The sequence below is a fragment of the Dendrobates tinctorius genome, unplaced genomic scaffold (assembly GCF_039654945.1).
Source record: "Dendrobates tinctorius isolate UK_male_01 unplaced genomic scaffold, ASM3965494v1 ptg000040l, whole genome shotgun sequence".
NCBI classification, from domain to species: Eukaryota; Metazoa; Chordata; class Amphibia; order Anura; family Dendrobatidae; genus Dendrobates; species Dendrobates tinctorius.
This window is the reverse complement of record NW_027361708.1, coordinates 14,437,991-14,465,686: the sequence shown is the minus strand read 5'-3', so window position 1 is coordinate 14,465,686 and position 27,696 is coordinate 14,437,991. Positions and strand designations below refer to the sequence as shown.

Below are 27,696 nucleotides of genomic sequence, written 5' to 3'. Positions count from 1 at the left end.
GACATGGAATGACCCCATGAAGTGAATACTGGAGCGCTAGCACTAGACTGGCAGGAGACTTAACACTTGGGCAAAAAAAAAAAAAAGGGAGGTGGTCGATGGTCAGCGCTCATAGCAAGTGAGCATTTCTGCTACACAAAGGCGATCTGAAGAACTATTGTAAATTTCTAATTGTAGGTATTTAATATTATTACACCTACTATATATTGGAATAGTATTTTGGGAGACAGGAATGGCCCTCAAAAGCAGACTGTTGTGGTTGCAACCGAATATCAGCTGTATAGCAAAGCTTGCGCCCACTAAATAGCTCCTGAGCCTGGCTATCCAGCACAATAATCCAGAATGGTAAGGGAAACAACAGCACCCCATTCCACACAGTTATGGCACAACATGTCATGGTAATGAAAACTGTTATTAGTCTTATGACAAGGCTATCAGTTAGTAGAAGTAAATCACTCTAGTAGGAGCAATAAAGATTTAATTATTGTATACATTTTTTAGAAAAAAAAAATGCTAAATCATATAGCAAACACTCCAAGTGAAACGCGCTTTACACTTCACCTAAATTTACCTTATATAGTTAATATTTCATCATCAAAACACAAAAACAACCACAAGGAACAATTTTAAATAAAAGCAACAAATTCTAGTTTGTTTCACACATGGTACTTGTAGGAAAGACTCCGGCGATGCAGTGAGTTTTGCGGACTTATTTTTCCTAACTCCTCAGGACTGAAGGGAGAAAATAAACTGCTATTTTCTCAGGTTTACATAAACGCTCTCTTTTTGCTTCAGTAAATATTCTTTAAATATATGACATGAATTCATTGAATTTTGCAGCACATAGGTAATTGCACACAAATCTTCTCACCTCCGCCCCCTCTGCATTCATGGAAGGCTCTCTTGAAGATGTACTGTTTTACCATGCAATTTTATTTCAGAATATGAAATCATTTTTCCTTGCATCCCGCGCTATTTGCTACTGCTGAGTAGATGAATGGTTCCATAGCGTTCTTTGTTCCAATCCTAAATTATTCTTATGAATTGTGTTTATTCAGAGTAAATGCTTTTAGAACAGATTCAATCAACTCGATTCTGGCTTAGTTGCAGAGATAAACGTACTCGTGCTGATGATGTATATATTAGCATATATTTATGGTCCAGCAGATAAGTAAAGTGCTCTGGGCAATCAATACAAGATAATGAGAGCTGCACAGATTTATTTTTTCCTTCCGCCTCCTCCGCCAGCCAGCATCATGGCCACACGGATAAAGATGTTCAGAGTGTCAGTGTAAATTCCCATGCACCTGCAAAAGAAAGAAAAATACATGGGCTTAACGGTTTTTATCATATGTAACATTTACAATTTACCCAATAAATATTGGATTACGGGGCAGAGAAAGATTCATCTACATGACTATGGTTAATTTGTGCTTTGAAAAGAAGCATTAACCTCTTCACAACATGGCCAATTTCAGTTTTTGAGTCTTTGGTTTTTCCTTCCCTTCTTCAAAAAGCCGTAACTTATTTTTCTGTTCACACAGACATATGAAGGCATGTTATTTTTTGTGGAACGAGTTCTACTTTTGAAATACATCATTAATTTTATCGTGAAAAACTATGAAGGTAGGAGGAGGAGATCCTCAGGGAGCCACGCTCTTAGTCAGGGACCACCCAGGTCAGATAAGAAAACTCGATTTATTCAACACAGCACGTTTCAGGAACGATTCATCCCCTTCATCAGGTGATTACAAAATGTATATAAAAGCCAAGTACTGACGTGAATGGTTGATAATTGCGTACGTGATTTAAAAAAGGTAAACATTGGTAGAAAGGAGAATAAAATATAATATATCTCCATCTATCTATATATCTCTGGTAAAAATTAAGAGAGCACTACATCAAAACTCTGTCATGGGCAGCCCATTTTCCAGTCCTGAGCCCCATTGAAAACCTCTGGAATGTAATCAAGAGGATGATGGATAGTCACAAGTCATCAAAGAACTGGTTAAATTTTTGCGCCAGAAGCAGTGTGAAAGACTGGTGGCAAGCATGCCAAGACACATGAAAGCTGTGACTAAAAATCACAGTTATTCCACAAAATATTGATTTCTGAACTCTCCCTGAGTTAAAACATTAGTATAGTTGTTTTTAAATGATTATGAACTTGTTTTCTTTGCATTACTTGAGGTCTGAAAGCATTTTTTTTTTTACCTTTGTCAGAAAAAAATACAAAATGTAATGCTTGGAAATTAGGTGACATGCTGGCAGAGGTTTATAGACTAAAAGAACAAGTGTGTATATATATATATATATATATATATATATATATATATATATATATATATATATATATATATATATATATAATTTTTTTTTTTTTATTTATATAGCACCATTGATTCCATGGTGCTGTACATAAGAAGGGGGTACATACAAATTACAGTAAACAAACTAACAATGACAGACTGACACACAGAGGGGAGAGAGGACCTTGCCCTTTCGGGCTTACATGCTACAGGATGGTGGGGAAGGAGACAGTAGGTTTATGGGTTGCAGCAGTTCCGGTGTTGGTTGAGGTGATATCTCCGGTAGTGGTGAGGAGGCAGCGGGGTCATTGCAGGCTTTCTTGAAGAGGTGGGTTTTCAGGTTCCGTCTAAAGGATCCGAATGTGGTTGATAGTCGGACATGTTGGGGCAAAGAATTCCAGAGGATGGGGGCTATTCGGGAGAAGTCTTGGAGGCGGTTGGGTGAGGAACGAATAAGTGTGGAGAGAAGGAGGTCTTGGGATGAACGGAGATTACGTGAGGGAAGGTATCGGGAGATTAGTTCAGAGACATATGGAGGAGACAGGTTATAGTTGGCCTTGTAGGTCAGTATAAGTAATTTGAACTGGATATGCTGAGGGAATGGAAGCCAGTGAAGAGATTTGCAGAGGGGAGAAGCGGAGGAGTAGCGAGGAGAGAGACAAATTAGTCGGGCAGCAGAGTTAAGGATGGACTGGAGAGGTGCGAGGGTGTTAGCAGGGAGACCACAGAAAAGGATGTTGCAGTAGTCGAGGCAGGAGATGATGAGGGCGTGCACAAGCATTTTAGTAGATTGAGGGCTGAGGAAAGGACGGATTCTGGAAATTTTTTTGAGCTGGAGGCAACAGAAGGTAGAAAGAGCTTGGATGTGCGGACAGGGCAGAGTCAAGGGTTACTCCGAGGCAGCGGACTTCTGGTACTGGGGAAAGCGTGATGTCATTAGTTGTGATAGATAGGTCAGGTAAGGAAGATCTGTGAGATGGAGGAAAGATGATGAGTTCAGATTTGTCCACATTGATCTTGAGGAAGCGAGAGGAAAAGGAGGATATTGCTATATGTACACACACATCATATATATATATATATATATATATATATATATATATATATATATACACACATACATATATATATATATATATATATATATATATATATATATATATATATATATATACATACACATATATACACACACACACACACACACACTAGATTATGGCCCGATGCTAACGCATCGGGAGGATGCCATAGCATCACACCTCTTGCCATGTTAACCCTCAACACACACACTCCTCTCACCTTTCACCATCTCCACTCACTCTTTCACTCCGCATACAACCCCTTCTCTCACTCCGTCTCTCATACTCACGCCGTCATCGCCGCTGCTCCACGATCCCCGACATCTTCTTCCGCCGGCGCCATCCTGGATCCAGACGTTGTCCACGCCGGCGACATGTTCTTGCGGCGACACCATTTTGAGTATCGTGAAATCCCGCGATATTCAAGATGGCGTCGCCGGAAGAACATGTCGCCGGCGTGGACGACGTCGGGATCCAAAATGGCGTCGGCGAAATCTCGCGAGTTTTCGCCGACGCCATTTTGGATCCCGACGTCGTCCTCGCCGGCGACATGTTCTTGCGGCGACGCCATCTTGAGTATCGCGGGATTTCGCCGATCCAAAATGGCGTCACCGCAAGAACATGTCGCTGGCGTGGAGGACGTCTGGATCCAGGATGGCGGGGATCGTGGATCAGCGGCGATGACGGCGTGAGTATGAGAGAAAGGGTCGTATGTGGAGTGAAAGAGTGAGTGGACGTGAGTGGAGATGGTGAAAGGTGAGAGGAGTGTGTGTGTTGAGGGTTAACATGGAAAGAGGTGTGCGGTGACGTCACCGGTTACAACTGGACGGAAGTTGTTACAACCGGAAGCTGCTTAGGGCATTTATTATTAATATATATATATATATATATATATATATATATATATATATATATATATATATATATACATATATACATACACACACACAATTCAAATACTCCTAAGATCCCACCTCCCTGGGCGGCACTACTAGATAAGAAAATGGGCAAGACTTATGTGTTTATAGGCAAAACACAAATGTAATACTATTATTAATCACCTTACCTAGCTAAATTATATGATGTTCAATCAATGGATGTGCTCAATACTAATGTTCAATCCCTCTCGATGCAATTTAGCCAACTTAGGCCTGTTTCACACTTCCGTTTTTCACCATCAGTCAAAATCCGTTTGGAAAAAAAAAAAGGGGTCCGCCATTTTGCTTGGCGGATCCTTTTTTTTTCCCCATTGAGTTGCATTACCAGCAGATATTGACAAATGGCCATCCGTTGGATCCTTTTTTTGCGGATCCGCCAACTTTTTGCCGTCCGCTGAGATCATCGAACGGAGCCTGTAACTTTTTTTGCCCTGCGGATCCGCATTTTCCCCTTTTTAACCCTGAATATATATATCTCTCTCTCCTTCCCCAGGCGCGGTTCCTTTAAATTTTTACCTTCGGCGGATCCGTGCATCCGCCAATCCGCTCACCCCCGTTTCTGTCAGTCCGCCTGCGGATCCGTTTTCCGCTATTTTGGCGGATTTTGACTGACAGAAAAAGCTGAAGTGTGAAACAGGCCTTATATATCCAAAAGGACTCTCTGCTATTCAGCATTTGTATTCAATCCGGAATGGTCTCAGGTATATGTTAAAGAACACATAGGTGAAAAATGGTCCCTGAGAAGTATTGTGTTTTGAATTCAATTTTTCTTATTTGACCAAGATGGTTTCTTACTCAGAGCATGGCGCCCTGTGGATTTCATTCATCATTTTTTACTGTATTACGGTTCCTGAGCGGGACGCGAGGAGTGGGAAGATGGTACTGCAGCGCTACAGGTCGCCGTCATTCACCGCTTTGCAACATGCACAACTACCAGAGGCAAGTCGAGTACCTCTTCCCCCACGGCATGTGTGTTGTTACATTATTCACATGGAGTGCCCTCTCTTGTTTTATCATTGATTTTACCATATGATGCACTGGAAAATAGGGAAAAAAAAAAAAAAAATGACTAGTGGAGAAAAATTAGTGCGGAAAAAAACGCAATTCTTACATTTTTTTCAGAATTCTTTTGACATTGTACATTTTGGCAAAAATGACCTCGCAATAGGATTCGGTTCTTCTGTACGATTACCGTGGTACTGTCCATTTTTTTTTTTTATTATTATTTCAGAGGTAAAAAAAAGAAAATCAGAAGTTTGAAAAAAAAAATTGTTTTGGTTATGCCTCCATTTTGTGAGACCTGTAAAGTATTTTATTTTCTTTATCGCCTTATTGGGGGACACAGAATACCATGGGTGTATGCTGCTGCTGCTAGGAGGCTGAAACTATGCAAAACAAGAAAATTAGCTCCTCCCCGGCAGTATACACCCACCGACAGGCACTAGGCACCCCAGTTTGTGCTTATTGTCTGTAGGAGGCGGACCGGGATCTTCCCAGATCCGCAATTAACCCTTCTTTCCTTAGGTGTTCTAGTGGAACTTTTTCATTCTCTTGTCTTTTGTTTTGCAGATTCAAGTCGGGAAACAGGGTGAAAGTTCACTCTGCTTTCCCATATCAGGCGGCTGAGCGAGCAGTGGTGATCCCACATCGCAACTCTCAGTGCGCTGGCAGGACTTTTTCCCATATCACCTCCGGGTGCTATGGGATGTGGACAGGTGGCTGGTCCTTGCCAAAATCCCCCTCCTCACCCCTCTCTCGGGACAGGGCTGAGAGGAAGACGGCGATCGCAAGATTTTCCTCGCCATCAAGAGGTTAATGCCGTCTTCTGCAGAATGCGGGTAAAGAGGACAGCGGCCAGCGACTTGCCACTACCCTTGTGAGAGGTCCCTGTGGTCATCCTCTTCAGGGACGTCAGGTAGGTGCCTGTACGATCCCTCCAGCCCGCAGCATTCCCAAGAGGCACATTGGTGGGGAACTGGACATCACCAGGCTGTTTGAATTTCCCGCCCCTCTCCCTGCCTGATGGGCGCCGCTCTCACCAGCCGCGCGCCTCTCCACTCATATTAAAGGGCTGAATACAGGGTTTTTCTCTCCCCGTTTTCACAGCTGGCCATGGTTTTCCACAGCTCTCCTGCGCGCCCAGTACCTCCATTACAGGGACTGTCTCTTCTCCTTCCTGGGCGATTTAATCACGGGGCTGCGGCGCCGGTTTTTACTTTCACTTTCAGTTCAGCTCCCACTCTCAGGGCGCCTCCTCCTCCTTCTGAGCGCGCTGTCCTCACGCCTTTTTTAGCCCATCACAGGGCTCCTTGTTCCCTTCCTTCATGCCAGCTCCAATTGCGGCTCAGCCGCTAAGCTCCGCCCACCGCTCACCTCATCAGGCATTTCCTGTTTCTTCGGTCCTGCCTTTCTGCGCTGCTTGGGGGACACTTCAGCGTTTCTGCTGCTCGCCGCAACTAGGTAGGCTCTGCTCTATGCAGAGATATTAGCCCTCCTCCGCAGTTCCTTCCCCAGTTCCCGCGGCCATTCAGCGCAGTTTTCCTTATGCCCAACCCTGCAGGGGAGCTCTGTTTCAGGCCCACCGCTACTCATTACGCCTGTGCGCGCTGTAAAAGGAATTGGGCTTCGGGGCAGCCATCCCCTCTCTGCCCGTCCTGCAGTCCTTCAGCTATGTCTGCCTCTCAGGAGCACACAGATTCCCGTGATGGGGGCACTTCCCCTCTCCCAGAATGGGCCGTAGCTATGTCTCAGTCGGTATCCGATCTGACCAAAGTCTCTGAGTCCCTGGTCCAGGTCCTAGAACGTTTGCCTCAGCTATCTTCAGCCACCGCTGCTCCGACCGCCTCTCAGGGTGAGTCGTCCGCTCCTGACTGCGACCTTCAGAGGGACAGGCCGAATAGGATGTCCAGGAAGCGTCTCCTATCGGGCTCGTCTTCCAGTTCGCTAGGCCCGTCTGCTTCACCCAGGTGTCCGTCTCCTTCAGTGGACGACCTTAGGTCAGACGACGATCCACAATCAGGATCTAGTTCAGAAGCAGATGACATGTCTCAAACACGAAATATGGTCGATAGTCTTCTTTCAGCTATTTTCCGAACCCTGGAGATTAAGCAGGACAAGCCCCTTCCTCAGGAATGTTCTGTTCCTTTTAAACGTTCAAGACCTCCATCTAAAACTTTTCCAAACCACGAGTTTGATACTACTCTAGCCAAACATTGGGAGCACCCTGAGCAACGCTTTTCGGGCCGCAGGTATTTAGATGTTCTGTACCCATTTGAAGCTGATTTGCTTTCTAAATGGACCAAAGCCCCTGAAGTGGACCCTCCCGTTTCTCGCATAGCCTCCAAGACAGTTCTGTCTCTTCCAGACGGTGCATCGCTTAAGGATCCGACAGGCAGTTGGAATCTTTGGCGAAGTCTATCTTTGAGGCCTCCGGTGCCTCCCTCTGCCCTATTTTCGTCTCCTCCTGGGTAGCTAAAGTCATTTCGGCTTGGGCAAAAATTCTTCGCAGGGGCATCTTAGCGGCAGCTCCCCAGGACGAGCTGGCAGATCTAGCAGATCAAATTAATCACGCGGGTAAATACCTTTTAGCCACCTCCTTAGACGCGGCCGGTTGCGTAGCTAGGGCTAACAGCAATATAGTAGCTGTACGCCGAGTTCTTTGGTTAAAGTCATGGAATGCGGATACCACCTCGAAAAAGTCGCTCACCAATCTGCCCTTCCATGGTTCTAGGCTCTTTGGGGCCAAGCTGGATCAAATAATTTCCGATGCCCCTGGGGGTAAAAGTACTTCTCTCCCCCAGTCTCGACCAAGACGCATTTTTAATAGAAAGGGTTTTCGGCCCTTTAGGCCTTTTCGTCCGCTCGTCCACAGAGAGATCTGTCCAGCAAGAGCGTCCTTCCGCATCTAGGGAGCGAGAGCAGAAGAAACCTTCTTACAAGCCTGCTCCCCGCTGGAGATCTAGAGGACAATACTCCAGGTCCTCAGGTGCCCGTTCCGGTAGGTTTGCCTCCAAGTGACGGGGAACCCCCACCTGGAAGTTTTTCCAGGGTGGGAGGCAGACTTTCCTTTTTCGTGGACGCTTGGCTGTCGGTTGTCGACGACGCTTGGGTCAGGGAAATCATCGCATCCGGTTACAAGATCGAATTTTCTTCCCTGCCAGACAGGCGTTTTTTCCTGTCTCGTCCTCCAAGACAACGGTCCCACATTCCAGGATTCTTTCAGGCCGTCTCCTCCCTTCTTTCCGCCGGAGTGATTGTTCCCGTTCCTTCAGACGAACGGTTTTCAGGGTTCTACTCAAATCTCTTCGTAGTCCCGAAGAAAGACGGCTCCCTGTGGCCAATCCTGGACCTCAAATTGCTCAATCGCCACGTGAAGATTCTTCACTTCAAAATGGAGTCTCTTCGATCGGTGATAGCCTCAATGGAGCCCGTAGAATTTCTCTGTTCTGTGGACATACGGGATGCCTATCTTCACATCCCTGTTTGCTTGCAGCATCAGAAATATCTCAGGTATGCGATTCAGGAAGATCATTACCAGTTCACGGCTCTCCCTTTCGGCCTAGCCTCCGCTCCCCGTGTTTTCACGAAAGTGATGGCGACGGTCATGACCATCCTTCGATCCAGAGGGATTCTCATCATTCCTTATCTGGACGATCTCTTAATCAAGGGCTCGTCCCGTCAAGACTGTCTCCTAAGTCTTCAGATAACCCTGGATACTCTCGACCGTCTCGGATGGTTAGTCAACAAAGAAAAGTCCGTTCTCAGCCCCACTCAGCGTCTGACCTTTTTAGGCATGGAGTTCGACACGAACCTGGCCCGGGTGTTTCTTCCGAGGGAAAAATTTGCGGCTCTGTTCAAAGGGATTCGAGCCCTCAAACGGCCAACGCCCATTCCCCTTCGATTCTGCATGAAAGTTCTGGGGAAGATGGTAGCTTCCTTGGAAGCAGTGCCCTTTGCACAGTTTCACCTTCGTCCTCTTCAGCTGTCCCTCCTTTCAGCCTGGGACAAGACGACGAGGTCCTTAGACCAGCCAATTCTTCTCCCTCTCAAAGTGAGGCAATCCCTCACTTGGTGGACGATGTCTACATCAGTCCTCCAAGGGAGGTCCTTCCTCCCGCTTCAGTGGCAAGTCATCACCACCGACGCCAGCCTCCTGGGTTGGGGAGCGGTTTTTCATCAGAGGACGGCTCAAGGACACTGGAACCCTCAGGAAGCTGCTCTTCCTATCAATCTGCTCGAGATCAGAGCGATTTTTCTGGCCCTTCTTCACTGGCAACCCCTTCTCGTCGGCAAGCCGATCCGCATTCAGTCGGACAACGCCACGGCTGTGGCGTACATAAACCATCAAGGCGGCACGCGCAGCCACCAAGTCATGTCAGAAGTGGCCAGGATTCTGCACTGGGTGGAACGTTACGTCACAGCAATCTCCGCCGTTCACATTCCAGGGGTGGAAAACTGGGCAGCCGACTTTGAGTCGTCAAGGCTTAGTGTCAGGCGAATGGTCTCTCCATCGCTCAGTCTTCGATCAGATATGCAAGCGCTGGGGTTCTCTGGACGTCGACCTCATGGCATCTCGGATGAACCACAAAGTTCCGCGCTTCGTAGCCAGGTCCAGGGACCCTCTTGCCGTCGCTTGCGACGCCCTAGTAATTCCGTGGTCCCAGTTCCAACTCCCTTATCTTTTTCCACCTCTTGCCTTGATTCCAAGAGTGGTCAAGAAGATAAAATCGGAAGGCGTTCCAGTAATTCTTGTGGCTCCAGACTGGCCGAGACGGCCTTGGTATGCGTTACTGGTGAACATGCTCGCGGACATTTCCTGGAGACTTCCAGTCCGTCCGGATCTTCTCTCGCAAGGCCCCCTTTACCACGAGAATTCTCGGTCTCTGAATTTAACGGCATGGCCGTTGAGGCCGCAATCCTAAGAGAATCAGGTTTTTCCAGCCAGGTGATTCAGACGATGATCAAAGCCAGGAAGCCAGCCTCTTCCCACCTTTACCACAGGTGTTGGAAGGCTTTTTTCCGTTGGTGCGACGATAAAAAAAGTTTTTCCAATGGCCTTTTCCATTCCATCCATACTGGGTTTTCTCCAGTCTGGCTTAGATTCGGGTCTGTCTCTCAGTACCCTGAAGGGCCAGGTTTCTGCCTTGTCTATCCTCTTTCAAAGAGAGCTCGCTTCCTTACCGCAGGTTAAGACGCTCCTCCAAGGAGTCGCTCATGTGGCTCCTTCTCATCATTCACCAATAGAACCGTGGGATCTCAATCTCGTTCTTGGCGCTCTCCAAAAGGCGCCATTTGAGCCCATCCAGGACATTCCTTTGTCACTTCTGGCATGGAAGGTGACCTTTTTGATCGCCATTACATCCATCAGAAGAGTTTCTGAGTTAGCGGCTTTGTCATGCCGTTCTCCTTATCTGGTGCTCCATCAGGATAAAGTCGTCCTCAGGCCCGTTCCTTCCTTCCTGCCAAAGGTGGTTTCCTCCTTTCACATCAACGAGGATATCGTTCTTCCATCGTTTTGTCCGGCTCCTTCTCACCCTCTTGAGAGGTCACTCCACAAGTTGGATGTTGTTAGAGCCTTGCGTGTCTACCTCGCTAGGACCGCTTCACTTCGTCAATCCAATTCATTGCTGGTCATCTCTGAAGGTCACAGGAAAGGGCTTCCGGCATCCAAATCCACGATCGCTCGCTGGATTCATTCTACCATTCAGGAAGCATACCGACTTCAGGAAAAACGGCCCCCTCCGGGAGTGAGAGCTCACTCCACCCGGGCTGTGGCAGCTTCGTGGGCCGTTCGACACCAGGCTTCGGCTCTGCAACTTTGCAGGGCCGCGACCTGGTCGTCCTTGCACACATTTGCGAGGTTCTACAGGGTTCATACCCAGGCCTCGTCTGATGCAGTTGTTGGTAGGAAGGTTCTGCAGGCGGCGGTGGCGCACCGGCCGACCTAAGCCTTTCCTGTTCTTTCGTTCCTTATTGCTGTTCCCGCCCTTGGGACTGCTTTGGAACGTCCCATGGTATTCTGTGTCCCCCAATAAGGCGATAAAGAAAGATGGATTTTTGGTTCTTACCGTAAAATCTCTTTCTTGGAGCCTTCATTGGGGGACACAGCACCCTCCCTGTTTAAATTGTACCGGGTTGGGTCTTTGAGTCCCCTGTTGGGTTGGTACATATGTTTAGAGAGTTTCCGTTGCTTCTCCTACTGCTTTCTCACCAACTGAGGTGCCTAGTGCCTGTCGCTGGGTGTATACTGCCGGGGAGGAGCTAATTTTCTTGTTTTGCATAGTGTCAGCCTCCTAGCAGCAGCAGCAAAAACCCATGGTATTCTGTGTCCCCCAATGAAGGCTCCAAGAAAGAGATTTTACGGTAAGAACCAAAAATCCATCATTTACGTCGATGCAGCAGTGTGACGGGTAATTTTTTGAGGGTGAGACAATGTTTTTATTGATACCATTTTGGTAAAAGATATGACATTATGATAGCTTGAAACAGCAATTTGGGCGTTCTTGATTTTTTTTTCGTTTATAGCGTTTTTAGATTTTGATAGACAGGACTTTCCTGAAAGCGGCAATGCAGCCTGTATTTTTTCGTATTACCTTTATTTCTAAAGTGGTAAAAAGGGGTGATTTGAACTTTTGCTTTTTGAATTTTTTTTTTTTCTTTTCACTGTTCTTATTAATCCCCTTAGGGGAATTTAAGCTGTGACCGTCTGATCGCTTGTGTTATATACAGTGATGCCATAGAATTGCTGTATATATATATAAAAAAAAAAAAATGATCCCTGCCCTTGCTGCAGTAAAATTATATGTAGGAGAGATGGGGCTCTTTTTCTTTTAGCCGGGGTTCAAATACTATTGTTGCACATTGAGTTTTTGAAGCTGAAAGTTTGAGGTGCATTTGAGAAAAGTAGAAATCTTAAGACCAGATTCATTATGGCATTTACACCTATATTTCTAGCTTGTAGTGTTTTTTGCACTAAAGTAACTTTCGGGTTACTGCTGCCAAGTCATCAATTGTGATTTTTTTAAATTCAAAAGATTTATTGCACAAACCTTCTCCATACATTATCCACCAGAGCGGATTTATGGATTTCTGATTACGGTATTTTTGGTGCATCTTATGTGATATGTCAGCATAACTTATGACTTGATAAAAAAAAAAAAAAACAAAAACAAACAAGAACAAAAAAAAGGTAAAAAGACAAAAATAGAGCATCTTTTATATTGTTTTAAACTCCTAACATGTGTGCCATTGTAAAGAAATTTACAGAGGGAAAAAGATAAAATATAGAAAGGAATTTTGTGGTCGTTAAAGTAGTAAACAAGTAAGGAAAAGTTATTTAAAAAAAAAATCTTGCACATAATGAATGAAGCGCTCAGTCTTTTCTTTACAGGCGTCTTAGATTTTTAGTACATTCCTAGCCTTGGCTTATAAAAAAAAAAAAAATAAAAAAAAATAAATATGTTTGTTTCCAGGTTCATGTTTTAGATGTTGAAGCAAAGGTTTTCCAAAGCAATCTGGGCGGGAGATATCTTACAATGACTTGCTTATAACTCTCATCAAATATATTGAAGTTCTGCACTAGTTTTAGTCGCTTAAAGGGAACCAGTCATCAGTTTCGGCTGATATGAGTTAAGGCCATCACTTTTCAGGGCTTATATACAGCATTCTTTAATGCTGTATATCTGCCCCAACCCGACCTGTAAGAGAAGGAAAATAACTTTTATTATACTCACCTTTGGGGCGGTCCAGTGTCTTGGTCCGGCGCCTCCCATCTTCTTGCAATGCCACCCTCCTACCTGCTTCGCGTGGATGACACATCCCTGCGTCATCCACACAGGCTCCCCGGCACCGGTCTCCTGTGCAGGCGTACTACTCTGTCCTGTTGAGCGCAGAGCAAAGTGCTGCAGTGCGCAAAGGTCAAAGAGCCCTGGCACCTGCGCACTGCAGTACTTTGCTCTGCCCTAAACAGGGCAGAGAAGTACGTCTGCGCAGGAGCGCGGTGCCAAGGAGATACTGTGCATGATGCAGGGACACATCATCCACACAAAGCAAGTAGGAGGACGGCGATTGTAAGAAGATGAGAGGCAGCGGACCAAGGAGAGCGACACCCATTGGACCGGACCAAGAACAGCGACACCAATCGGACCGGACCGCCCCGCAGGGGAGTATAATAAAAATAATTTTTTCTCTCGCAGGTCGGGTTGGGGCAGATATACAGCATTACAGAATGCTGTATATCAGCCCCAAAGGCAGTGGCTGTAACTCAATGGCCAAACCCCGTGACAGGTTGCCTTTAAGTGTCAAGCAGACAAACAAGGATTCAGGAATCAAGGAGGTCCATGGTCAACCAAAACTTTAAAGAGGACTGGTCACCAGGTCAAAAGTGCCCACTTTCTGCTCTTATTTTATTTTCACTGCGCCTCTTAATATCTGCCATAAGCTTTCAGAGGAGATAAAGATATTTACCAAAGGAACGTAGCTCACAGGATTCTCCAAGGCAAGACTTTAGGCTGCCCTGCATTATTACCCAGGGAGCAACATCCCCATAATAAAGACAAAAAAAAAGGAGAACCAAGTAAAACATCTCATGTCTGGGAAAAAATGTAGGGGGGGGATGGGGAGCTTATTACTCAGGGGAGCAGTGGGAATAAAACAAGCAAAAGCAGGCCTGGTAACTTGTAGAGACAAATCAGGACATACGTTTGACTAAATAGACTGCAGATCCATAAGGCTATTTGCAAACACTTTTTCCATTTAAGTTCATGTTTAAATATGGAGTGTCTTTGCTATACTTACGCATTTATTGGGTCATATTTCACCATCCCATACATAGGAGTGGTCTCGGCGCGTTTTATGACTTTCTGTGTATCATACAGAAGGAACATTCCAAAAAGAACTAAACCTCCGTACACAGCAACTGAATAAAGACCGGCGCCAAGAACAGTTGTGGGAGGAAGGAATGCACTACCTACAAAAAAGAAAAGAAAATGCTTTAAAAGATGGGGTATCATTTTTTTCATACACTGGATAACCAATTTAACACATATAAAGAGCGTATATTGTAACAGAATATCAGCAAACAGAGGGACGTACACAGAATTATGGAGATGATAAAACTACGTACCAATGGAGGAAACAAGAACCAAGCCCAATCCGATGCCCAGCGGAGCTCCCATGTTTAGAAACTTTTCACTTGGAGCACACATAGCTACAGTGGAGAGACCACCTACAATACCCGCTGTGTACCATGCCGCTTTGATAAGCAGAGGACCGCCAAGTAAGGTTAATGGGGCAACCACTGCTCCCATAACTCCTGCAGGAAATAGTAAAGCAAAGGTGAGCTCATCAGTTGCAATAAATTATAAAATACGAAAATAGCGATGGCCAAATATTGAGGTAAAAGCAAACAAAAAACCCCCATGTAATTGGGAACTATGAAAAGCATCATTCCCATCCTGTGCATGATGTAGAGAGGATGTAAAGAGGACTTGTACCAATCCCATTAACCCCATTAACCCCTCACGGTGCTCAAAACCACATTCAAAAAGTTTGACCCTTTAGGTGCTTCACAGGAATTTTTGGAATGTGGAAGGGAAAAAAAAAAAACATTTAGCTTTTTGTCCCAAAAATTTTACTTTAGAACCAATTTATCACTTTCGCAGAGGTAAAGTGGACCACAAACTGTTGCGCAATTTCTGCTGAGCACATTGATACCCCATATATGGGGGAAAACTACTGTTTATGTGCACAGCAGGGCTCGGAAGCAAAGGACAAAAATATAGGAATTTATATGAAAAAGTAAGGTCAAAAATTGATTGTACCATCCAGGAGCCTTACATCAGCTTTATATCAGATATAAAATATAACCTTTATTGAACCTTTAACTAAAACAAGTCAACCACACAGAAAAACAACCAACCGTGCCACCTACCATGGCCCTAAATAGGAGCCCTAATGTTGAACTACCCGACAGTGGACGTTGGCACCTTAAACACAATCGAGATTGGTGCCCCCGCTCCACGGCGGCTGAACACTGAATCACCTATATACCCCTGGATTAGTGCAACAAACGGTCACTCAGTTGTCCAGGAAAGGAGCTTTATAGAGGTTGCCAAGATATAGGTAGTTAGGTAGGCAACAAGAAAAAGTGCAAAAAGAAGTGCTAGTGACACAGACATTAAAGTGACATGTGCAAAAACAAATGGAGTACCTGACTATACTGTTCCCTGTGACTGAAAGCCTTCCTGTCAGCGGAAGTTGGCACCCTACTGGTCAGCGGAATGGCGCCCCCGCTCTACGACGGCTGTCCCTTAGAATCCCTGATGTATCTAAATGGTCCTTAATAAGGGCAGCACAGCAATGCAATACTATGGAAGGCATGATTCATGCCAGCAATATAATTTTGACAAATGCGCAGAAAAAAGTATATTAATAGATAACAGTAAGTAAATAAAAAGGTACTCAAGGTTGGTGGTTGATAAAAGAAGCACATGTCACTTTAATGATGTAAGGCTCCTGGATAGTACTCGGAAGGAACAGCATTTGACTCTTTAAATCCAAATTTGCTTGCATAATTAGCGGACACTGTCTCGTTGGGAGAGCCGTTAATGTGCCTAAACAGTTGAAACACCCCACAAATGACACCATTTTGGAATCTAGACCCCTGTATTTACTCATACGGTGAACACCTTGAATCCCCAGCTGCTTCACAGAAGTTTATAACAATTAACTGGGGCAAATTTTTGTGGGAAAAATGTTTGTGTTTTTGTTTCCCTACGGTTTTTTTTAATTTTCACAAGGAAAGCAGGAGAAAATGGACCCCAAAATTTGGTGTGCAATTTCTCCAGAGTACGCGGATACCCCATATGTGATCAAAAACTACTTTTGAGGCACAGTGCAAAGCTCAGAAGGGAAGAGGTGCCATATTGGAGTTCAAAATTTGCTGGACTGGTTTGAGCGTTCCTTGCCATATTGGTAGAGCACCTGAGGTGCCAGAACTGCAAAACCCCACATAAGACCCCATTTTACAAACTACACCTCTTAAAGAATTCATCTAGGGGTGCAGCGATCAAATTGACACCTCTGGTGTGTCACACAATTTTTACCACCAATATATTGCGTTAGCCCCAGATTTTACATTTCCACACTGGGAAAGGACTAAAAATGGCACCAAAATTTGTCCCACAACTTCTGCTGAATGTAGAAGTACCCATGTGTGGCTGTACAGTACTTCTTAGTCATACAGCGAGAGTCGAGAGGATGGAGCGCTATTTACAAATAGCGATCCTTCTCTCCCGAGTCTTGCCGTATGGCTAAGCAATACTGTTATGCAGGAGGCATCCAGGAGCACAGAATTTTCTATAATAGTTTGCGGACTCCATATACAGAGCCCCTAAGTGCTAGAAGAGTTATAAAAAAAAAACAAAAAAACACACCCCTCAAGTGACCCTATTTTGGAAATACTACCTATTTGTGAACTTATCTATTGGTGTTGTGATGATTTTGACTCCATGGGTGTTTTCCACAAACAAGCAGCAGTGCAGTGGATGTTGCTGAGTGAAAATTGCAAACTGCCACTGTAGTGCCTGTATATTGTGCCCAGCTTTTGCACCCCTAAATTAGGCAGGCTCTCCTTGCTACAGAAATACCAACCATGTGGACACTAACTTTAGGCACACTATGGGGCTTGGAAGGGAGGGGGGCATTTGGAAGCACAGAATTTGTTAAATTTCTATTGGGGACTGAGGGTCATTTCACTTTACCAGAGCCTTTGTGCAACCAGTACTGTGGTTGCCCTCTATATTTCAGTTGAATGACCTGAGTGGGGACTTGCTTTTTTTGTGGATTGAGTTAAAGCTTTTATTGGGAAAATTTTGCATAGCGTTTTTGATTATATTCGTACTGCGCTTTACGCTGAGCATGAACATTGTCCCTTTAAATCTCTGAGTAACGCAATTCAGATGAAACCTCTGAAGGATCAACTCACTATAATGAGGCAGCAGAGTAACGCTGGACTCAGTCTTGCATCTGTTCAGCGGTGTCTTTTTTAAAATATTTTTTAAGAGGTGCACAAAACCGTGGCACTTTTATGAACTCCTAATAAGGACGTGCACCACCGGATCACAGGTCGGGCGGCGTCCAGTGCCTCCATCTGCCTAATTAGAGGGAATCTTCCGATGGGAGTCCCGTCTGAATCACGCATTTCAAAGATTTAAAGGGAGACCCTGGCGTAAGCGCTCAGCGCAGAGTGCAGGATAAATATGAGTGGAGCCTTACTGCAAACTTTGGGAGACAGAATGCAATCAACAGCAGATGAAAAATTGGTTTTACGTATTTTTTACGCTGCTTCACATGCATTATAAATGATTAGACAATTTTATTCTGATTGGTGCTATTACAGCGGTACCAAACTTACATCAGGTTTTTATGTTTGGCTGCTGTCACAGACTTTTTTTTTTTTTAAACTAAATTTTTTCATCGCTATATTTTGAGAATTATAATTTTTCCATATTACTGCTGACATGTTTCATGTGACTTTTTTTTTTTTTTTTTTGCAGGACAAGTAGATGTTTATATTGGTACAGTAATCGGTCCCATGACATTTTTGACAGCTTTCTAAAGCTGTAATCTCCAGAGATCTCGGTACCGAGATCTCCATCTGCGCATGCGCCTCCCTGGCGGCCATTTTCACCGGAGTCCATCGCATAGTAAATCATGTAAATGCGGGGGCTCTGGGCTTTCACAAAATGTCGGCAGAGCCCCCCGCACCACTGAATATGCACATCGGAACACCCCGCTCACCCCAACGTGCACCAACGACGCTGGGACCCTGCTCCACTGCAGCCGGTAAGGTGTATCCGCATTATAAGACGCAGCCCCATTTTCCCAAAAAATTTTTTTGGGAAAAAAGTGCGTCTTATAATACAAAAAGGTACATTTATCTTTTCAATTGTGTTTTATTCCACTTTTTGTTCGGCGGTATGATGATAAAAGCATAGTTTTTTGCATTGTTTTTTATTTATTGTTTTTATTGTGTTCACTAAAGGGGTTATCTAGCAGGACAGTTTTATATGTCTGAACACTCCTGATGTGGTGGTACCAAATATGTGTACTTTTATTTATATTCCTAATATTTATTCATGGATGAAACATTTTTTAAATATATTTATATTAAATTATTATTAAGCCCCACTATCTGATCGCAGTAATAAGGAATAGCAATACAGAAGCATTGCTATACCTTATAACCTGTCAGTGCTGCAGACACAAGTTTGTTACGTCATGCACTAAATTTGCTGGTGCCTGGTGACCCGGACGTCGCCATGACAACGATCGGACATGTGCGATGAGGTCGTGGAGGCACCGATCCAAGGCAGAGAGGCTTTCTTCCCTCTGCCTGCTTGCTAAATGATGCGATTGCAGCATTTAGGGGGTTAAAGTGCCGGGAACAATGCGGGTACCGGTCCTGGCACTGAGAGCCATGTGTCAGCTGTCAAAATTTTGTGAGCGCAAAATTGTCATGACGTATCCATATGTCCAAGGTCGTTAAGCACCAGGTGACCGGGACATATGGATACATCTAAGGTCATAAAGGTGTTAACTACCTGCATGACTAGTACAAAAACTACTAGTTGGTGAAATTCTACATGCAGGGCAGACGTTCTCACAGTGCAGCTTTATACATAAAGATTGTGACTAGTACTGATCACACAGTAATATATTTATTCATTGGGAAACAAATAACAGGATCTGTTACCTGAATGCAACATCCAAGCCAGATGCTTAGCTCCAGGACTCTGATCATATGGTATTGATCTAACCAGCATGCCTGCGCCTATCATAGCTGCAAATGTTGCACCAATGGCCTGAAAAAGCAATGCATACGAGTGCCGAGCTGATAAGAGTATATTCACACGTCTGCAACATTTATATGCATAAAATCCTTTATGAATGACCCAATATTTCCTGCAATGTGATTCTTTCCTGAAAAATAACTCTAAAATGTAATTATCTGAAGATAAAAATGTCTGGCTGACAAGTCAGTGGCCCCATGCAATATCAATGGGGCACAAATTGTTCCATAGTTCATGCACTGATCACACTGCTCTGTGCTACGGTGGCAGCAAGACTCCTTGCTCTATAATATGATGTATGGGGATTAGATGCAGGATTATATTCATAAACTGGATACATCCCTCTTCTGAAGCACAGTACATAATGTATGATAGTATGGACTACCTAAGATATATATGGGCTGTGTGGACTCCCTAAATGTGGAGTATTCTGTACTTTTCACATCCTTGTCTCAGTGCACGACTTGCATTACAGCTAGTAAGCATCTCACTGCCACAAATGTAGGTGTATCAGGTACAGATGTACATATAGTAATGGATAAAGTATGGAAAAACAACTCACCAGCCAGGATCCTCTCATCATAAGGCTCATAAGAGCAGGAGACCTACTGACAGCAACGGCGGACAGGGCAGTGAGGCCAATGCTTCCTGCAAAGTACATGTACGTGGATCTTATTCTATCTTTCACATACTCCGGCCAAACACTGGAAGACAATGCTTTTATTAGTACGGCATAATACACACATCTTACAGACAGAGATGGCTTTGAGAACCATTTAACAGTGAAATATCACCTATAAAACTATATACAAATCCATTGCTGTATGTACATAGCACTGACTTCCGAGCGGTCAGGGTGGAATAGGTACCTGTACAGTGATTGCTATGTTTTGGGTGTGGGTTTTGCACAGAATGCAGAGCTATTGTAAACAGCATTGTCTCGGCATAGATAAAATCTTAACAGGTCTTATGTAACATTCATGTCAACTGAGAAGTGGTAAACATTGCAGTCCATTGATTTTTACAAAGTCTAGGATTATAGACAGTAATGGACCTGCAAAGCCTGAAAAACCATCAGAGAAAAAAAAAAAAAAAAAACAACAACTCGGGAAACAACTAAAATGACACTTAAAGTTCACAAAGTGCCAGAGAAAAGGCATTTCCTGAAGCGTATTACGCTTAAAAAAAAAAAACACATCTTGTGTATCCTAAGGCTATGCTCACACATTGCATTTTTGCAACAGGCTGATCTCTTGAAGTAATGAAGCTACAAAAAAAAAAAAAAAATTACTGCACTTTTTTGCCGTCTGTCTACAGTAAGTTTAATAAAGTTCGCTTTTATCCACCAAAAAACAATGCTTGTGTTTTTGCACTTTACGAGGGAAAAAATGCTGCAAAACATTGAGAATTGATTGACATGCTGCACATTTAAAATATACTATTAGGGAAAAAAAACACAAGGTTGTAAATGAGATTTCTGAAACCGCTTTTTTTGAATGGTACTGATGTGTATATAAAAAAAACACTAAACAAAAACTGCTGTCGCTTTTTTATTTTTTTTAAACATTCAAATACTGCTGGAAAAGAATGATAGCAGCACTTAAAGGGAATCTGTCAGTAAGTTCTGTGCTACCTCAGCTGAGAGCAGCATAACGTAGGAAGAGAGATCCCGATTCCAACGATCTGCCATTTAATTTACTGGGTGCAGTAGTTATGATACAATCAGAAGTTTGGGGTTTTTTTTTTTTTTTTTTAGATATAGCAGAGCTCAGAAAGCTAACCCCACCCACACAACAGCTTTCAGTGTACATTGTCTATTGGCAGTAAGCTCCTATTCAGTGCTTGGGACGTTCTGGTACCAGGATGCATGCGAGCTGTAGTCCTGAAGTGTTATCCTCTGCTGATAAAACACTCATTACATTGAAACAACAGCACATAGCATAAGTGGCACATACCTGTAATCAGTGTCTAAGTTCCTACCTTATGCTGCCCTCAGCTTAAATAGCAATAAGTTACTGACAGATTCCCTTCAAGAAGAACATAGATCAGAGCTAGCTCAGGTTCGCTGCTGTTATAGCCACATTCTGGCTGTATAAATTTCCAGATGTGGGGTTGACCAGGCTCAGCTCCTGAGCCTGCTCCATACACCCACAATTGAAGTACTGTTACATCTTAATCAAAAGAAGGGGTTTAACACTCCTGGGCTATTATTTGGGGTGCCATATAGCCAAAATTGTTGCTGATACATATGCATTGTTACACAAATAATAGAAATTCTCTTACATGGCCTTCTCAATGGCTCCAATTTCATTAGACATCCCCAATCCATAATAACACAGTGCTCCCAAACCAACCACAGCACTTCCGGCCACAATTAGTCTTCCTGTTGCGTCAACTGAAGCAGAGTGGAAAAAAAAAAAAAGAAAAAAAGAAATCATTGTTAATATATATAGTATTGCCAAGTATTGGGTCGAAACGTAGGATAATGTCAAGATTACCTAAAAACCCTAAGGCTACGTGCACAAGCACTCTTGGCAGTAAAAATGCTAAGTTCAAAATATCCGTTCTGCGTTGTATTGTGGGTGCAGATTACATGCGCGCTTTGTCTACAGTAAATGCTTAATGAAGGTAGTTTTAGTCACCAAAACTGTCGGAAAAAAATACAACAAAAAAAACACACTGAAAATGCTGCATTTTTGTACTCATTGCTTTCTATGGGTGAAAACAATGCTGCATTAACTTTGAAAGAATTGACAAGCTGCAGATTTCAGAAATCATACACAGCTTTTGCTTGTACTGTAAAATGCAGCTTTAAAAAAAAAAAAAGCTACATATGAACACAACCTGAGTCATACATATAATACTTACAACGTGCAGCGGTTCCCATTGATGGTTCAAATGCGGCTTCTTTAATTTCTTCTCGTGCAGTCTTCGCGCGGCGAATGCCAAATCTAGTTTTCGTGGCATAACCCTGTTTTAATAAAATATACAATATGAGAAACCACGGTAAGCACGTTACATATCTACATCCATTTCAGCATAAGGTTATGTACACATGTTCAGGATTTGAAGCAGAAATTTCTGCACTTCCTTGGCAGGAAAACCACTGAATAAAACATGTGCATTCTTTGCGGATTTTTCCTTTCTCAATATGGGTGAAATCTACAGCAAAAACAATGAAAGAATTGACTTGCTGCTGATTTAAATCTGCTGCCAATCTGCAAGGAAAACATAAGCAACGTGTGCACGAGACTTCAGGATTCTAAATAACTTTCCTGGTACTAGGAAATCCTTCAGGTTTTGTGACAAAACTGCACAGAAGTTACACAACAAAAACGCAACGTGTGCACAGACCCTAACGAATAGTCTTACTAATTTCAGAGAAAATTATAACAAATGGCCTCCCTGGCCCTGATGTGTGTGACAACATAGGTTTTACAGAAACCGTGAATGAAGTAAAAAGGGGGAAAAAAGCCGATGCATAGCCATGGTTATCAGGACCTATCCTGCCCATATGTCCTATCCAGGTATAAGGGAGCTCCTGCCCAGGAACCCTCCATTAAGGCCGGGTGTCCATGATCTGGAACTAGCAGCGCTTTGGACACAGCGTATGTTAGCTGCGTCCAAAGGCAGGGCGTGGAGTCAGCAAGCCCAACCTCAGACTCCTTAATTTCCATGACACCGACTCCACCAAAATGAGCTCCGACTCCACAGCCCTTTCCAAAGGGCTGACTTCTATTGAACACAAGTAAATACGCATGTGTTCACTGAACCATGCGGATTTGCCGCATTCAATACAGTTTTATTGATGTAATAAAGACTGACAGGCTGCTGTCTGAAGAGACGCACCGCATGTCAGTGTCCGCGGCTGGTCCGCAGGCGACTATTCATGCATAGTGGACATGGGATTTCTAGAAACCCCATCCACTATGCTGTCACAGTTGGCCGCTGCAGGTTTGACACTACATAAATACACAGCGTCAAACCAGCAGAAGCTCCTGAGAGTTGGCATGTATCCTTAGGGTCAAAATGGAGAGTTAATAAGACTGTGTTCGCATTGTTTTTTTGATGTACCAGATACTAATTTCGATTTACTTCAGTGGGAAATCTAGACTGCTCTTCATAAGGCGAGTTCCTTTGAGAATTTTTTTTTTCCAACAAGGTTTTGAAAAACTCACAAAAGGAAAAAAAAAAAAAAAAGCGATATTGTTTCTCTGATGCTGATTTCTTCACAAGATTGACACTGTCAAGTCAAAAAGCTGCAATAATCTATGTGGGGAAAAGAAAAAAAAAAAAAACTGCATCAGATCTGAAAACCCCACAAAAAAAAAAATCCTCAATGGATTTGTCGGCTTCAAAAAACTATATGAACAATATATCAGCTGCTTGTTAAGTTTTCTTTTTTCACTGTAGCATTACAGTGTAGACTGGGATACAAAATTAAGACACTGTTCACACAATGACTATAATAAGATGCATTTTAAATGCATACAATTTTCTTAAATTAATGCTGCAAAACTGTGCAGTGTCAGTCTCTGAAAAGTGAGGGTACAGCACCATGCATGAAATGAGCACCATACAGCCCATCCCGATTGTCCTATGTGGTTACGAAGTGAGGAGAAACAGGGGGCTGCAGACCCCTGTTTTGGTAACTGGTGGCAGGATGATAGATGACTATTAGGAATCTTGTTTAAGTTCTAATTTCCATCTCCTGAATGCTCTAACTAGCTCCTAGAGTGACTTAAAGGGGGCAAAACAGGACAACCTCTACTTAAATGGTAAAGTGCCTCAGATACAATTTAATCAAAAAACACCAAACACTCTCCTCCTGGACCAAAGCTCTTGTGAAGGAGGTGGACAGTGTTTCCTGGTGATCACATGGCATAGTTATGCCTCATGAATGCTGCAGTCCACCAGAAAAGACGCAGCCTACAAAGTTCTGTCGGTAGGAAGCGTGAAGGCAGCAGCTGATAATGTCCTGTGACAAGCAGCACAGACACTGTTGGAATGGGAGGATTGTAGCATTTTTTATCTGAGGCACTTTAGCATCTAAAGGCCCCGTCACACTAAGCGACTTACCAGCGATCCAGACAACGATATCAACGTGTCAGGATCACTGGGGAATCGCTATGTGATCGCTGGTGAGCTGTCAAACAGACAGCTTCACCAGCGATTAGCACAGCGACGCCGCGCATGCGGCATCGCTGTGTTCAGCGCTGATTCATGTCAAAAATAGAATTAAAATAAAAAATATTGTTATTCTCACCTTCCGATGTCCCGCGCAGCATTCCCGCCTCTCTCCACGCTCCGGTCCCAGTAATCCTTTGCGAGAATTACCACGATGACGTCCGTTCTCGCGGGATCACGACGTCTCGAGGTCATTCTTGCAAAGGATTACTGGGACCGGAGCGTGGAGAGGCGCGGGAATGCTGCGCGGGACGTCGGAAGGTGAGAATAGTAATATTTTTTATTTTTTTTTAATTATTTTATCGCTGATCTCCCGCCTGTCACACACAGCGATGCGTGCTGGCCAGCGGGAGATCAGCTACGAAAGAAATGTCCAGAGATTTCCCAGAGCGATCAGCGATACCGGCAGGGGGGCCGGTCGCTGATCGCTGTCACACACAGCGATCTCGCTGGTGAGATCACTGTTGTGTCACAAAACTTGTGACTCAGCAGCAATCTCGCTAGCGAGATCGCTATGCGTGACGGGGCCTTAAAAACGTCTTATCCTTATCAGACAGCCCCATGTACCTTCTAACAAAGCCAACACTTAAAGTGAGAAAAATAGAATTAGTCTTACCGGTAATTCAGTTACTAGGAACCTTTCACGACAGCACTATTTCCGATATGGCTGTAGTGAAAGGTGACTAGAGAAAATGTGGCAAAGCATATTATGATGAGAGAAATCTCATCTCTTGAGATCTTGGTGCCGAAATCTCCATCTGCAGCACATGCGCCACCCACGGTGGCCATTTTCCCTGGAGTCCACTACACAGGAAACCATGGAACTGCAGGGGCTCTGGCCTTTCACAAAATGTCGGCAGAGCCCCAGCAGCGCCGGACACCCCCGTAGCACTGCTGGGCACCTGCAGCACCGCGAGACACCCCCCAAGGAACTGACATGCACAGCAATGACTTGTGACACTGCTGATTTTATGGGGCACTTTTCAGCCTGAAAAAGATGCATGTACCCTTATAATGCTTGTTTCCATATTGTAGAACTGAATGCAAGAGACATAAACCATAGAAAAATGTGAATGATCTTTTTAACCAGAGATCACATCTGGTGTTCATCTCAAAAACAAAGAGAGGATCCCAACAGGGGGATGGCCATATAAAGGCACCTCGAGCAGTCCTGGAGAAGGGCCAGGATTAGTTACCTGGTTAGGCTGTAGGAGCCAATGATGAGTTTTTATAGTGGTATTTCGTAAAGCCGGTGAAGGCTGGATCAGCGCTGGGCGGACGAGCGTGGGAACACTCCTCAGGCAGGCTAGCCTTGTGGCAAACATCTTGTGCTGCTGTGTGTGTAGACTTTACAAGATGAACCTGTCAATGACACAGATGGATATTTTAAAATATACATTTTACAATGACGTCACACATGCCAAGAGGAGTATGTATTATTACAGTGCTGGAAAAAAATTGATGTTGAGAAAGCATTTAATGCTGTTGCAGAGATGTGGCACGCACAAGTTATTATTACAGCGCCATTTATTCCATGGCTCTTTACATGTGTAAAGGGATATGCATAACAAAAAACAAGTACAGTAATCTAAAACACTACAAGCCACAACTAGTACAGGAGGAGAGAGGACCCTGCCCACGAGGGCTCACAATCTATAAGGGATGGGTGAGGATACACTAGGAGAGGGTAGAGCTGGTCATGCAGTGGTTTAGTGGATCGGTGGATACTGCAGGTTGCAAGCTTGTCGGAAGAGGTAGGTCTTCAGGTTCTTTTTGAAGGTTTCCATGGTAGGCGAGAGTCTGATATGTTGGGGGTAGAGAGTTTTACGAGCAGGAGGGGATGCACAGGAGAAGTCGTGTATGCGGTTGTGGGCAGAGGAGATAAGAGGGGAATAGAGAAGGGGATCTTGTGAGGATCAGAGGTTGTGTGACGGTAGGTCACAGATGTATGGAGGAGACAGGTTGTGGATGAATTGTATGTCATGGTTAGGATTCTGAACTGGAGTTTGGGTAATTGGGAGCCAGTGCAGGCATTGACAGAGGGGAGAGGCGGATTAGAGTTTAGAATAGATTGGAGGGGTGTGAGAGTGTCAGAGGGGAGGCCACAAAGTAGGAGGTTTTAGGCGCCATCAGGGTCATCACTGGTACCTCAAAATCAGACACGCATGGCTCCCACCTACCCCCAATATCTCTGTCGGACAGAGCGATAAATCAATCACCCACATCTACCAGGAAATACGGACCCGGCTCTGTGATTCTCCAGCACAGTGATCCGTTCCCTCCATAGCGGCCATAAGGGCACATGGACGATGTCAGTGTAGGAATCTCCCGGAGGACCATTGGCAGCAGACTGGTGACAGACAGGTCACTGGTGTGTCTCCTACCTTATGGATAGGACAGATGCAGGCAGACATTCATACACACACTGCTGCGGCTTTCAGTCTTTCATGTATCTGGCGGGAATAATTGGCTTTTTCCTTGTGAGAGTTTCACACCCACTAGTGGGGGCTGCGCGGCTACATATCTGTCGTGGGCAGCCATATACTATCTGTACACACCATCCCTGTATCCAGCAGTGCGTACACCACATACATGTAGTGATACTGAGCACAGGGAGTGTGTATATGACACGTATCCCCACACATCACACAGAACCCCGGTGTCCCTGCGCCACTCACCTCCGACCCCGCAGCTCTGCCGTACATATACACTACACACGCAGTTACTCTCTGATGTAAGCGCTCAGTAACCTTCCCGAACCTTCCCCGAGACTGTCGTCACAGCGCAGAGGACGCCGGGAAATGCAGTTCGAGACGTCCTGTTACGGCCGCAAAGATATGAGAGAGAAACTACGATTCCCATAAGTCTGTTAGTCATATGTACGCCTGGAACGTGAAGGTCACGCTGACCAGAAGAGGGTTACGTAATCGCAGTTGTCAGTGCGGAGGGTTGCGTCTAGAGTGGAGTTCATTTTTTTAGCATCACATTTTAGCCACTCCACTCTAGACTGCTCAATATTGAGGTGACGAGGATGGAGCTGCTGGACGGGGTCCTCACAGGAGCCACTCCACTCTAGACAGTTCAGTGCTGAGGTGATGAGGATGGAGCTGGTGGACGGGGTCCTCACAGGAGCCACTCCACTCTAGACAGCTCAGTGCTGAGGTGATGAGGATGGAGCTGGTGGACGGGGTCCTCACAGGAGCCACTCCACTCTAGACAGTTCAGTGCTGAGGTGATGAGGATGGAGCTGGTGGACGGGGTCCTCACAGGAGCCACTCCACTCTAGACAGCTCAGTGCTGAGGTGATGAGGATGGAGCTGGTGGACGGGGT

The 27,696-nt window shown here is 44.5% G+C and overlaps 1 protein-coding gene across 2 annotated transcripts; it reads right to left on the bottom strand.

Annotated features, from left to right (window-relative positions):
• Window positions 1-461: 461 nt before the first annotated feature.
• GHITM (growth hormone inducible transmembrane protein) lies at window positions 462-27,199 on the bottom strand. 2 transcript variants are annotated; one of them, XM_073574820.1, is made up of 9 exons: window positions 27,044-27,199; window positions 25,562-25,727; window positions 22,047-22,149; window positions 21,462-21,573; window positions 19,741-19,882; window positions 19,082-19,190; window positions 14,450-14,638; window positions 14,122-14,293; window positions 462-1,307 (listed from the first exon to the last, which is right to left on the bottom strand). In XM_073574820.1, the coding sequence occupies exons 2-9, from the start codon at window positions 25,688-25,690 to the stop codon at window positions 1,220-1,222; spliced, it is 1,044 nt and encodes a 347-aa protein (XP_073430921.1). In that variant the 5' UTR covers window positions 25,691-25,727; window positions 27,044-27,199; the 3' UTR covers window positions 462-1,219. The 2 variants fall into 2 exon arrangements, with proteins under 2 accessions (XP_073430921.1, XP_073430922.1); XM_073574821.1 differs by lacking the exon at window positions 27,044-27,199 and adding an exon at window positions 26,750-27,009.
• Window positions 27,200-27,696: the final 497 nt, after the last annotated feature.

What these genes read in the sequence shown, in the direction of transcription:
- GHITM (XM_073574820.1), bottom strand. Translation starts at nt 25,690, where the DNA reads ATGTTTGCCACAAGGCTAGCCTGCCTGAGGAGTGTTCCCACGCTCGTC. An exon ending in GGTTCTTGTTTCCTCCATTG is followed by an intron (nt 14,294 to 14,449) that starts GTACGTAGTTTT and finishes TCTTTTTTGTAG; the next exon opens with GTAGTGCATTCCTTCCTCCC. An exon ending in AAATATGACCCAATAAATGC is followed by an intron (nt 1,308 to 14,121) that starts GTAAGTATAGCA and finishes TTTCTTTTGCAG; the next exon opens with GTGCATGGGAATTTACACTG.